Source organism: Bos taurus, chromosome 27 (assembly GCF_002263795.3).
Source record: "Bos taurus isolate L1 Dominette 01449 registration number 42190680 breed Hereford chromosome 27, ARS-UCD2.0, whole genome shotgun sequence".
NCBI classification, from domain to species: Eukaryota; Metazoa; Chordata; class Mammalia; order Artiodactyla; family Bovidae; genus Bos; species Bos taurus.
The window spans coordinates 24435002-24448941 of NC_037354.1; the positions used below are offsets into that span (position 1 = coordinate 24435002).

The 13940-nt window shown below is 43.0% G+C and overlaps 1 protein-coding gene across 7 annotated transcripts in view; it reads right to left on the bottom strand.

Annotated features, from left to right (window-relative positions):
* PRAG1 (PEAK1 related, kinase-activating pseudokinase 1) overlaps positions 1-13940 on the bottom strand; it is a 71351-nt gene that overhangs the window by 10919 nt on the left and 46492 nt on the right. For all 7 annotated transcript variants that reach the window (XM_059882348.1, XM_059882347.1, XM_059882346.1 and 4 more), the window contains one exon: positions 9233-9390. In XM_059882348.1, the coding sequence (XP_059738331.1) occupies positions 9233-9390 (158 nt within the window). The remainder of the gene's footprint in view (positions 1-9232; positions 9391-13940) is intronic.

Here is a 13940-nt window from a genome sequence, read left to right on the forward strand (position 1 = left end):
TTCTGCCTCTACCCTGACCTGAGGGTGCACAGAGAGATGTCAGCTGTCAATCTTACTCAGCTGAGTTTCCTCATTTAAAACTGACCAGACTGCATCCCCACAAAGGCCCCTTCCAAAACTAATAGTCTACAATTTCAGCCACTCTTTCCATTTTCAACAGCTCCTCATGTGTATTCTGACCCAAAGCTGCCCCTGAAAGAAAATACCTCTATACTGATGGTTATCTGGCTTCCTCTGTTCTCTAGCTCTAGCTCTCATATGCTGTGGCTGGAAAACTTTTCAGTCTTTAAGAATAGCAGGAATCTTAAAAAAAAAAAAAAAAAAAAATATATATATATATAAAATCAGCGACACTTCTTACCCTGGATTACCAAAGAAAACCAAGAGGTTGTGCTTTAGCACAAAAAATAACAGTTGGAAGGAAGTGATTTTTTTCTCCTTTGCTCTGTAGGTGTTCCCTTGCTTTCTTGTGGGAACTGTGAGTCAGTGGCTTTGATGAGATCTATATCCTGCAACCTCTGAACTAAGTCTAGCCAGGAGTACTGGATATTAGAAGGAGGCGTGGCTTCAAGGATTAGTGTGTAGGCTGGTTCCTTTTTCTTTATTTCTTAGATGTTAAGTGTTTGTCACCCAACAAGCACTGCCTAAAGCACCGAGCAGTCAGATGATGGCACTGCGCAGGGAGGCTCCCAGCCAGGCGCTTGCCCAGCGGATGGACAGGACTACACGACACAGACCTCATCCAGTGAAGTGAGGCTCACTGGAAATGTGCCCTTTCCCTGTATAACTGGGCATTACATATATGTGTGTGTGTGTGTGTGTGTGTGCATGCTAACTCCCTTCAGGCGTGTCTGACTCTTTGTGACCCTATGGTCTGTAGCCTGCCAGGCTCCTCCATCCACGGGATTCTCCAGGAAAGAATATTGGAGTGGGATGCCATGCCCTCCTCCTGGGGATCTTCCCGACCCAGGGATCAAACCTGTGTCTCTACATCTCCTGCATTGGCAGGTGGGTTCTTTATCACCACCTCCACCTGGGAAGCCCTTTACATACACATTTGGTAGTTGGTAACAGGCACCCCACCTTCTGTCCTGAGGCATTCTTAATCCAAGCTTCAGACATGGATCCATGACTGATGAGAAGACCGTAATTCTCTCTGATGGCTCCCAGGTACCATAGGACTAAATAAATAACATCTCAGCTGTTAATATTCTTAGGGCTTCTCAGAAAGAGATGTCCATGTGTGACGCTTCTCAATGAAACTGTGTTTTCTCCACCTCAAGATAGGCAGTAGCCGTCTTCTATGGAATCACAGGGAGCCCCCGAAAGCCCTCTCTGGCTCTGTCATGCTCTTGACTCTTCTGTGGGGCACCTCCTCAGAAACATGGCTGTGACCTTGCAGAGGCTAGACTCTTGCTATGTGCAGCAGCTGCCACCCTCTGCATTTAGAAGAGCCAGAAAGAAGAGGGGACAAACATGCCTTGACACCTAAAATAGTCTCCAAACTCCCAGGCAAGCCACTGGTTTAGAAAAATGTGCCTAAAAAAATCATGAAACACTTTGGCCAACAGCCCATGTTCTCAGGACTTGGATCCAAGGGTGCACGAGACAGAGTCAAATATATCCTGGGGTTTTAGGCCAGTGTTAGGTCATTCTGTTTCCAAATTCTGGCTTACAATTAAGGGTATAAAAAGGGTAAGAATGGAAAATACTTTCCTGGGAAGTCTGCCTACATCACAGTTACATCATTGGTAGTTTTTTAAAAAATGACTTTGTGTACTAATAGGGCCAGAGAGCTATAATCCCCATTTCCTAAGTTTTTCCTTTCAATTTTCAATTCTGCATATCAAGCCGGTAGCTAGACATAGAGCAGGACAGGTCCGCATCTCTTTAGTGCCTGTGCTTCAGAGAAAAGTGTTTCCCCGGAGGAAACTAACTATCATATGCTGCGCGGGGTGGGATCTTAGAACAACCGACGGGAAGGTGAACTCATTTGGTGCCATCCTATTGAGAAAGCAGACAAGAGCAACCAGGATTTCAACCGTCCGGAAAAAGAGCTTAACTCCTATGCAGAAACGCAGGCCAAAAGTTCAACCCCAGCACTGTGAGGTTTTCTTATTATAGAGTCCTCTCTTCTGGCTGGGTTTTAATAGGTACTTTCATTGTTCTCTACAGCCAAAATGAGAGCTGGGCTTCAGGAGGAAGTGGTCAGTCCAGTTTTGAAACGTATAAATAAGCCCGTGTGGCTCCCTCGGCGCCTGGCTCTGCCCTCTGACGGCGGATGTAAAGGGCTGAATGGCACAGACCTTGACAGCAGGGAGGCCAGAGCAAACGTGGGGACGAAGGGCAGGGTCCCAGCTAAGAGCCCCCCAGCCCAGCTCCAAACCTTAGCTTTGGCATCTGACTGTTCTCCACCTTGTAAAGGAAAGTAAATGGAATTTTCTTTTGTTCGAAACACTGAGCATTTTGTGGGTCTTTTTTTAAAATGAGGCTAAGAGGAAATGACTGGTTGGCTGGAAATGACTGTATATATTAATCCATTCATTCACTCAGTATTTCCTGAGCACCTACTACAGGCAAGGCAGAGGGAACAAAGTAGATGGAGAAACCTCGTCCGCACCATGGCCTGCTTCAATCCCTACATGTTCAAGGTGAGAAAACTGAAGCCATCGGTGGAGGCCAGCATCACACAGGAAGTGGTAGTCTTGCAGATTTTGGCCAAAACCCCTTCCCCCCACCCCCAGAAGATGTTAAGGGTCAGGGTGGAGGGTATGTTTTAGACTCACAGAGAGTAATTTTTTCCTCCAAAGGAAAACTGTACAAGCTCTTGTTTGGTTCCACAATCAAAACAGACTAAGCTCTATTTTTGTTGTTGTTGTTGTTGTTAAAGGAAGGCATATGGCATTCCTTCAAGAGGAATGCTTACTTTTTCAAGAAGGCAAACGTGGTCTGAAAATGGAAACACTTTATTAGCATTTTACAATTGTATGGAAAATGCGGCATTTGTGAGATGTCTCTCTGGACTGCTTAAGCACCCCAAGAAACAGTGATCAACTGTGATCACTGTGATCAACAGTTATCAACTGTCAGTAGGCCACTGACACGCAAAATGGGGAAGCACTGTCTGTCTGGAAAACAGGCTCATGGAAACTATTTCATGTCTACAGCCCATGTGTGCTTCCAGAGTCATGATTTTCCCCATTATAACACAATCATTAAGGGTTTGCTTCCAAATTAACAGTAAAATTAAATGTTCACGGTACTTTTGCATGCCGCTGATGGAAGCATAAATTGACATTTTTAGAGGTTAATTTGGTAACATCTATTTTAAAATGCGTATGTGTTTTGACATATCAATTCCACTTCTAAGAAGTTATCTTACAGATATGCTCACCAAATTATCTCAGTGTATGTCCCAGGATGCTACTGTAGACTTGTAATGAAAGGAACCTACATATGCATTGACAAGAGGAGGGTTTAACTCATTCAGACAATGAAAAAATATGTACCATGAAAAGCAAATGAGGTTGACCTAGAGGTTCTGACTTGAAGGACTTCAAGATACAGTAAGTACAAAAATGTGTAGAACTGAAGCTTATGATATTTGGAATATGGATATGAATTTGTGGGATGATATAGAAAAAATGTTCCAAGTGCAGGTGGGAGCTGGGATGGGAGTGTCTGAAGACTGGCTTTTCATTTTATATCTTTCTCCACTGTTTAGATTTGTATCATAGACATGTATGGACTTTACTGAAATAATAACATGTTTTTAAATTTAGTTTAAAGAGAATAGCTTAACCTAAGATGAAGCTTTAAGTGTGGTGATATTGTGAGGGCTCAGGCCACACTTACACTTAAAAATGGGTTATCTTTTCTTTAGGATAAGTTCTCCAATCTTTAGTAATAGATCTTTCAGAACAGAACCCATGACTCAGTCTATCTCCATGGAGGGCTGGGAGGAGAGATACAGTGTTAGAGCAAAACACAGATGGAATATATTAGACTGAACCCATCCATTTAGGATCAAGCATTCTAACAAGCCTGCTTAATTAACAGAAAACACACTATTTTTGGCTCAGAAGTTTTAGATATCTTTTTCAGGACCACTTTTTTTTTTTTTTTTGCTTGCTTGCTTCATGTAGCTTGCAGGATCTCAGTTCCCTGAAACAGGGGTTAAACCCAGGCCACAGCAAAGCCCAGAATCCTAACTACTACACCACCAGGGAACTCCCAGGAGCACCTTTTTGAAAATACTGTTTCTTCTTACAGAGGCTCAGGTATTAGCCTGAGTGGGTGAGCAAGGGCTCAATGAGGGCCAGGCTGATGTCTGCTCTTTGTGGACTTACTGTCTCCCCTTGACAGATGCGTCCCACCCCCTTCCTGGTTGACTTTTCCCTGTAGCACTTATTGCCATCTGACACACTGGCTACCTGAGTTCTTTATCTTCCTCACTGTCCGTGTCTCCTCACTAGAATGTGAGCCTACAGAAGAAGGGATGTGGCACTTCTGTCCCTGCTGTGTCTTCAACATCTAAAATTGTACTCAATCCATAGTTTGTGTGGGATTTCCCAGGTGGCTCAGTGGTAAAGAATCTGCCTGCCAATGCATGAGACGCAGGAGACCCAGGTTAGATCCCTGGGTCAGGAAGATCTCCTGGGGAAGGAAATGGCAACTCCCTCCAGTATTCTTGCCTGGGAAATCCCATGGACAGAGGAGCTGGGCAGTCTACAGTCCGTGGGGTCACAGAGTCCGACACAACTGAGCAACCAAGCACATCGTGACTCCATTAATGTCTATATTTTTAAAATCCTCTTGGCATTATTATTGAGAAATACAAGCCCACTACTGTCAAGATAGTTAATGAACTTTCTGTGCCTCTGGTTTGCCAGTGACAAAAATCAGAACAGAAACACTGCCTGGGTATATTTCTTCATGGGAGTTTATAGTCACTACTATCTGGTTACTTAGACCTCTCATCTATCTCTTGTGACCACATTTCCAGTTCAATGGGAGATGGGAGCCTGGCATCCATGATGTTTGTTTAACTGTGGAACTCTTAATTGAAATGTTATCCTACATCAAAAGGGAAAATGATCTTAATGCAATTATGAGGTTTGCAATATTTAAAAGTAACCATTTAAAAGCACACGAGTCTCCTGATGACCATTCCTCCCACCCCCATCCATCCATTCACTCCAGATGACCTTCCCCTTGGCAGCATTCATAGATCTGTCCTTACACATGCAGTTTGTCCCTCCCTAACCAAGCATAAACCTGACAACTGCTTAGATGGATGTTTCCTTTCACCAAGTTGACCCACTGTTCAATGGAACTGCCCACATGGACAAATGGGATAACAGATGTGCTCAGAAGAGTAAGAAAAGCGACATAAGCACAAAGAGCTGAATTAACATTGATACAAAATATTCTGTCAAGTTTAGACAAACTCGCTTTTTAAAAATGCAACAAAGTTACCGCTTGCAATTATGTTTATTTTTCTTATAAAATTAAAAACTTCTGCAGTGGGTGGGGCACAAAACCTGGATCTAAGAAAACTAACTTTCACCATGAACCCAGGTGAGTTTCCAGGAGGTTTCTAAAAACTGCTACTATGCTACATGCCCTGGAATGACTTTGTCCTCAACTCACTCAGGCTTGCTCATACCATAGACTCAGAATCCACAAAATGCGTCATTTTCATGAGTGAATTCTTACTGACAAAAATCAATAATCGAATGGTCTCTTTTGATTTTATATATAATATTAAAGAAGTCGATGCTACATTCTTGAATTAATTCTACCTCTCCTGTCTTGGTTCCCTGTTTCAGCTTCAACACTAGATGCCAAATAGTAACAAAAGGCACGATGGGTAAGTATTTCTGCTCCAAGGTAAAAGTGAGTAAGGATCCATGGGACGAAAAGCTCACCGTTCAACAACAGATTGAAGCCAGCTGCCTTGGCTAATGATGAGTGGCTAAATGAAGGGTTTCTTACATTTCATGACTGGCGGTTCTGGATAGTCTCCAGATTAATGTTTAAAAGACATTAAAAAGGAGAAAAGAGAGAGAATTCCTGTGGTCTCTTGCCAGTTTCAAAGCAGGGTTCTGGGTACAGAGCCATACGTAGGAGCAGCAGATAGAAACTGGTTTGCTCTGACGAGCCAGAGTCTGGTTAAGAAGCTATTGGGTTGGCCAAAAAGTTTATTTAGGTTTTTCCATAACGTATTACAGAAAAACTTGAACGAACTTTTTGGCCAATGCAATATATACCTTTTTGTTATTCCAGGAATCTAGATTTTGAGGGACATTTCCATTGACTAGCTCACAGTAAAAGGATAACCAGGAAAATGTATCCTTTTTAAAAAATCAAAGCATAGCTGGTTTACAATGTCATCTCAGTGTCAGATGGACAAGTGTTCATCTTAATTCTAAAAGTCTGAGTTAGGTATCACCAACATACTGAGCGACTTTCCTCTCACTTTTCACTTTCACGCATTGGAGAAGGAAATGGCAACCCACTCCAGTGTTCTTGCCTGGAGAATCCCAGGGATGGGGGACCCTGGTGGGCTGGCGTCTATGGGGTCACACAGAGTCGGACATGACTGAAGTGACTTAGCAGCAACGTACTCATAAACCCTCAAGTGGCTCCCTATTTCCAAACTCCACAGACTGGTTTGGAGAGCTCTGCACCAGCCAGCCCCCAGCCTCCCACCACCTGGTAGACTAGTGCCCCTCATTCGCTTCCACTGAAGTGTGTCAGGCTGGTCTCACCCTTTTGCCCTGTGCATCGCTAACCTTGTGCCTTTTTTCCTCCTGAATTGATTCCTTAACCTGCAAAACCCCCTCTTCCTCCCATTACCTCCTCAAGTTTAACCACTCTTGACACAAGAGCTGAAGTCCCATCTCCTCAGGAAGCCTTCTCTGAACCCTCTACCAGCCCTCACTGATTCCTCTCTCTCTGGACGCTTTCATAAGCACTCTTGCTCTGAGCAGCCCAATTTGCTTGCTTACTCCATCCACCCACGGGTCAGGAATTTTAATCTTACCTTCCTGGCTAGACGGTAAGAGCCCGAGAGCAAACGTCATGATTTGCTGGTTCTGAAAACAAAAGTGCTGGAGCAGTTTAGTCCAGTTCTCACCAACACGAGCCGGTGGGTGGCAGATGGAAGACCCTCCCACGGAATCACTTACAATCCCAAGAGAGCAGGTCCCTGAGGACCAGCACAGGGTCTAATGGTTCACGTGCCCAGCCCAGCCCTCCACAAAATAATGTGCTTTGTAGAAATTTCTGCACAATTGAAGGGGGAAAGGAAAAAGACAGACACCCAGGATAACCTGCAGAGAAAGAAAATGTTCTTTTGCCACATCCTACCCAAATCAAGGCTAAGATATTTCCTGTTTTTAAGTCAGAGCTATCAGAAGTTTCCCATCAGAACACACCACAGACTGACTTCTATGCTTCTGTCTGAGTGGCACTAATCTTTTAGATAGAAAAATGTTGGTGACAATAAATTCACACTGGAACTTTCTACTCAAAAAATGCCTACGGAGAAGAAATATTTCCTTAGGACTGAGAGGGTCATGATAGCACATGTTCAAACCTATCGTGCTAGGGCAAGTCGATGAGAAATACAGGAGTCAACACACACACACACTCACACAAATGTTAAAGGCTGAAGGTTCTAATACTACCCATCAAAACTATAGGAAAGCAACATTTTTTTTTAGGAATACAGTCATCCCTCGTTTTCCCTGGGGGAATTGGTTCCAGGAATCCCCTGGGATACCATAGATGTTCAAGTGTCTTATACAAAACAGCAGCAGAGTACCGTCAGCCTGCTGTATCTGCAGGTTCGGCGTCCATCGATTTAACCAAAGATTTAACCTTGGGAACCTGTTCAAATCTGTGAATTCAGAGCCTGCAGATATGGGGGCGGGGGGGTAGGGGGGTGGGGAGGCAACTGTATACCCAATCAGGACATGTGTATATGTGTGATAAATTGCTTCCGACTCTTTGCGACCCTATGGACTGCAGCCCGGCAGGCTCCTCTGTCCATGAGATTCTCCAGGCAAGAACACTGGAGTGGGTTGCTGTGCCCTCCTCCAAGGGATCTTCCCAACCTAGGGATTGAACCCACACCTCTTGCTTCTCTTGCATTGGCAGGTGGGTTCTTTACCACTAGTGCCACCTGGGAAGCCCAATCAGGACATACCCACATATGAAGCGTCAGAGCTTTATCCAGAAGCTCTGGGATTGGTGGTGGTCTAATGAAGCCTCCATGCTTTAATTCAACAAACACTGATACAAACACCTGCTGTGTATCGAAGTGTGTGTGCATATGTGTGTATGCACGTCTGTGAAAGAAGAGGAGAGACACAGGGTGGAGGGAGAGGGAACTTGGGATTGCCATTGTGAACCAATCCTGAGGACAGAAATCAAGCGCAGACCTGTATATATAATGACTCAGTACCCAGGAGTCAGGAGTCTTTCGATATGCTTCTGACCTCCCACCGTATTGCTGTGTGGAAGTACTATGTGTGATTGGAGAGGGAGATATGGGGTGAAGGCCATACCTTGCCATAAATTCAACAGGGAATAAGAATTTCTCTGGTGGGCCAGTGGTTAAGACGCCACCTTCCAATGTGGGGGTGGGGGTTCCATTTCTGGTTAAGGAATTAAGATCCCACGTGCCATGCAGTGGGCTTCCCTGGTGGCTCAGCTGGTAAAGAATCCACCTGCAATGCAGGAGACCCCAGTTCAATTCCTGGATCAGGCTACCCACTCCAGTATTCTTGGACTTCCCTGATGGCTCAGACAGTAAAGAATCCACCTGCAATGTGGGAGACATAGGTTTGATCCCTGGGTTGGGAAAATCCCCTGGAGGGCATGGCAACCCACTGCAGTATTCTTGCCTGGAGAATCCCCATGGACAGAGGAGCCTAGTTGACTACAGTCCATGGGGTTGCAAAGAATTGGACATGACTGAGTGACTAAGCACAGCATAGCATATGCTGTGCAGTGCAGCCAAACAAATAAATAAATAAAAATAAAGAGAACTCTTATAGAAAAAAAAAACAAACCAACTCCTCGGTAGAGTCTTATTTTGTGGGGAAAGTGGGACTGAGACAGTAGGTCTAGCTCAAAGCTTCCAAATCTTGGCAATTAACCCAGGCCTGGCCCTCCAGGCTCAGGAGAACCTATGTCTCTCCATCAGGGTCAAGTGTGTTACCTCCATCGCTGCAGGTCCTGGAGTCAGAGGCCAGGCTGTCCGTGGAGCCCGTGGTGAAGCTGACGTGGACGCCCCTGAAGGACGGGCTGAGGCTCTCGGCAGAGCCCTGGCTCACCTTCTCCAAATCAGAGCTGCTCTTGTTCATTTTTAAAAGGTGCCTGGAAAATGTAGAAACAAACGATAAAAGTAATTAATGTTGTCTCTGTTCAAAAAAACCAGCCAATGGAGTATGAACCTACTATGCTCTTGAAGCCTGACCAGTGCTGGCAAGTTCTGAAAAAATGATTTGGGGGAAGACAGAACAGGGGCTCTTCTGAAACCTTATACACATGAATGGCAGGTGATTTCTTGAGTGTGATTAAAGACAAGTGAGTCTATTAAATTTGGCAAAGCCCCCAAACCATGATTTGGGAGGAACTGCCTTCATACTCTGGCCCTCTCTGCCAAAACATGTATGTCAGCTACTATACCACGTGTCATCTCTACAAAGAAAAATTGAACATTATCATACAAGCCAACGTACAGAGATATACAGAGGTTGGGGAGGTTTTGCAAGATCACAGGACAAGTGAACTGTGGGCCCAAAACAAAAGATTTCTCCTGCGCCTGGTACTCTCTTGATACAGCTTCAAAGGGTCTAGCTTGTTCCATGGGGTGAAAGGAAACATTATTTCAATTTTAACTAGACTTGTGGTGCAATGCTTAGATAGAACCATATTAAACCTATAGCAAAACTATGGAATGAATCTGCCCTTAGGCTTTCTATGAAATCTTTGATTGTGTCTCTAAGACAGAATGACTGACGCATTGGGGGCAGGAATATCAAGTTCAAGAAAAGAACCTCGCCTTGGAGAAAACGGTTCCCTTATTAAGTAGAAGGTTTAGCTGATTGATTTCCCTCTTTCCGAGGACTACATGAATATTCACTCTGACCTGACATTTTCCCCACACAATGGGAAAGACCACAATCAATCCAGCCCTTTCCCTGTTGGTGGTAACCTAGATTTGTCTGGGCTGATATCTCCTGATGACACTCTCTCCCACCATGGTGGATCTATATCTCAATATCTGCTGTAGGAAATACACAAAACAGTATTGATTTGGTATCAGAACTGCCTTATTTAATGCATATGACCTTACAGCCAAGAATGTATTGATTGTTCTTTGTGTTCAGCATCGCCCAGCCCTGTATGGTCCTTACAGGCAGTGGAAACTCTTGTTCATTAACAGAAAAGTTTAGAGAAAGTTTGCTCCCATGAAATATGTTCTCCAGAAATATGTTTCTCTCCCCACCTCCCACCTCTAGGACTGCACTTTTAAAAGTTTTAAATCTATTACAACTAAATATGACAGTGATGGCAATGTTACAAGTAATAATACTCTTTACATCCCAAAGTCACTCTAGGGGCCTTGGGGATATCAAATCTTAGAAAGTGCTATGGTAGTAGATTGTCTTTATTTTACCCTCTGGCAAAATATCGTCAGAGAAAGTTTCATAAAATATTTTTATCCATCCTCATCAGATCCAACAACAACGGTTTTGCAGATGAGGCCAAGATATGAAGTTGTGAATAACGACAAGTCCTCATCCAGGGAAAAAAAAAGCTAGGTCTCTCTGGCAATCCAACCACATCAGAGTGGCCCTGCAGTTTCCTGGTCTACAGGCTCAGAAAATTGTCATGGGAGAAATTTCAGCACCACAGCTGCTGAGCTGATGCAGAAAAACACCAGAAGAAATGTATATAAATAGAGAAAACAAAACAAAAAGTAAATGTGGTATATGTGAGAACATACACATGATTATTTAGTATAAAGTGAAGCATTAAAAGAAAGAAAAATGTTCAGTTGTCAGATGCAAAGGGAACAAAGATATTAAATGACTGGTAATGAATGAATGGCCAGCTCAATTTTGTGAGTCAAGGCAGTTTAACGGAATAGACCAGGAAAAAAAAAAAAAAAAGAAAATGAAAAGAGTAAGTATTTGTGAAACTTTTGTTTCAGGTGTGTGTGTGTGTGTGTGTGTGTGTGTATTGGATCACAGTATTAAATATAATTCTTAAAATATATTTTAGAAACTTAGTTTTAAAAAGGTTAAAAGTCATCGCTCTAAAATAGGGATAGACAAACCTTTCCTTAAAGGTCCGATGGTAAATATTTGAGCCTCACGGATCACACAGTCTCTGTTGCAAGTATCAGCTCTGCTTTTGTAGCAGGGAAGGAGCCACTGACATTACATAAACAAATGGGCATGTTTTCTAGTAAAACTTTATTCACAACATAGATGGCGGACCTGTGGGTGGTTGATGATGATTCCCGATCTAGAAGAGTCTTGTTCAATAGAACCATAATGCAAGTTATGTACATATATATAAAATTTAAAAAAAATTAGTAGCCAAATTAAAGGTAAAATTAATTTTAACAATGTATTTTACTTCACAAAATACATAAAATATTGTCATTTCACTATGTAACAAATATAAAATTAATGAGATATTTTATCGTTTTTTTATTCTAAGTCTTAAAAATCTGGTTTGTATTTTATATTTATAGCACATTGCAATTTAGGCTCCCACATTTTAGCTAGTGGCTACTGCACTGTGGAAGGCAGATTTAGAAAAACTCATACATGGGGAAGACTGTTCACAGTGTTACTAACAGCAGAAACAAAATCATAGCCAGTCCAATGGCCATCAGTAAAGGAATGGATACACTGTGGTATAGTCTTGTATCAGAGTACCATATAGCATTCAAAAAATAAATAAACTTGATTTAAATGTATTAGTATGAAAAGAATTCTTAAAACACTGACTATTATAAGTAGCTTGCAAAAGGCTAAAATGTGACACCATTTATATACAATTTTAAAACACATTATGATTCTATGTATTTTTTACACATTTTACCACATTTACATGGTAAAATGGAAATGACACTCAGCTTCAAGACAGTGATGACTCTGGGTAGCAAGGGGAAATTGAAATGGAAATTGTATAGGGAAGGATATTCCACTGTATCTGTAATATTTCCTTTAAAAAAAAACCCCAGAGAACAAAATGGTAACTATTTGAAAAACCCTGGACACGTGCGTGTGTGAGTTACTCAGTTGTGTCCGACTCTGCAACCCCATGAACTATACAGTCCATGGAATTCTGCAGGCCAAAATACTGGAGTGGGAAGCCTTTCCCTTCTTGCAGGGGATCTTCCCAAGCCAGGGATCGAACTCAGGTCTCCCTCATTGGACGTGGATTCTTTACCAGCTGAGTCACAATGGAAGCCCCTGGACACATGAAAGTGAGTTTAATCATTCTTTGAACTTCACTGCATGCTTGAAAAACTTGGAAATGAACATTCTTAGAAAGAAAGAAATCACTAGGGTCTGACTAAGCCCAGGGATGGCCACTTCTATTGACCTGCTGCTGAGCCTCTGAAGGGCGAGGAACACAGATGACCCAGTGAGATTTCAATCAGTCCTTGTGGGACAGACAGGCTCTATGAGGGTTGATTTCACCACAGAAAAGCCTCATGGATGAAAGTTATTTTTCAGTCCTAACAACTCATCTGAGACTGTGAGGGTTAATTTTTCTACATCTACTTAATATGAGAAGTCACAGTTTTAAAGCCCCACCAAGTGAACGCAGACAAAATCAGACTATTCTAGTGGCTGTAGGATAAATTCTGTGTGTGTGTGTGTGTGTGTGTGTAGGGAAGTGGGAAGCCTCCAAATGTAGACTTTGGTAAATCTTAGTATCCAAGCCACAAGTGCAATTTTCAAGGCTTCTGGGGATTTTACTACTGTTTCTCTACCAAAAAACCCTCAAGAAGTCCAGGTTCCCGACAAGTGACTAAAACCCCACAGGCAGTTGAGATGCTTAGATGCAAATAAGGAGGAAAGGGGTAGCCTTTTTAAAAAATCTTTCATATGAACTGCATCAAATATCATCCACCTTGGAAACCTGTATGATCTGTTGTCTTAGAGAACGGCCACTTCAATTATTGAAGAAACACAACCACACCAGGCTTGAAAATGCAAAGGGGGAAGCTGGCCATCAAAGCAGGGACAGACAATCCATCGTTTTTGTGTCTCCAGTCTGTGTGTGCAATAGATTTCTCAAGAATCCTTGCAAAAGGCTTAAGATTCCAAAGGTAACTTTTCTGGGCCCTAATAGATTGTTCCATCAGATGCAAGGCTGGATGAGAATCCGAGGGCACTCAGCAATATTCAGCCAGACTATACTTATTCTCTTTAAAGGCTCTTTTCCTTCATTAATGATAGTTTGACTTGTCTTTCATAAAACTGGTGCAAACCATCTATGCGATGAACTCTGATGTCATGTGACTTAAGGAAGTGGCTTCATGAGGCCAAAGCCACATGCTCTAGTCTTTCCTCTCTGGGTGGCGAATAACACTCTTATCAGCTGCAGTGAGAGCACTGCCTGCACAGATGTCATTGCTCTGCGCTGTGATAAATGACTTGTTCTTGCTCAGACTTCCTTCCCTACCTCCCCCCGTGATTAGACATGGTCACAGGAGAGCAATGTGAGATACGCAGCCAGTGGCACAGCGTCCTTAGAGATCTGAGCCCTGCAGCAGCTGCCCAGTGTTTGCAGAATGGCTTTTCCCCTCATTGTCCTTAGAGAAAGAAGCCTTGCCAGAGTTTTCTCCCTACCGTATTGGTAGAAAGCTGCAAAAAATACTAATAATCCAGCCG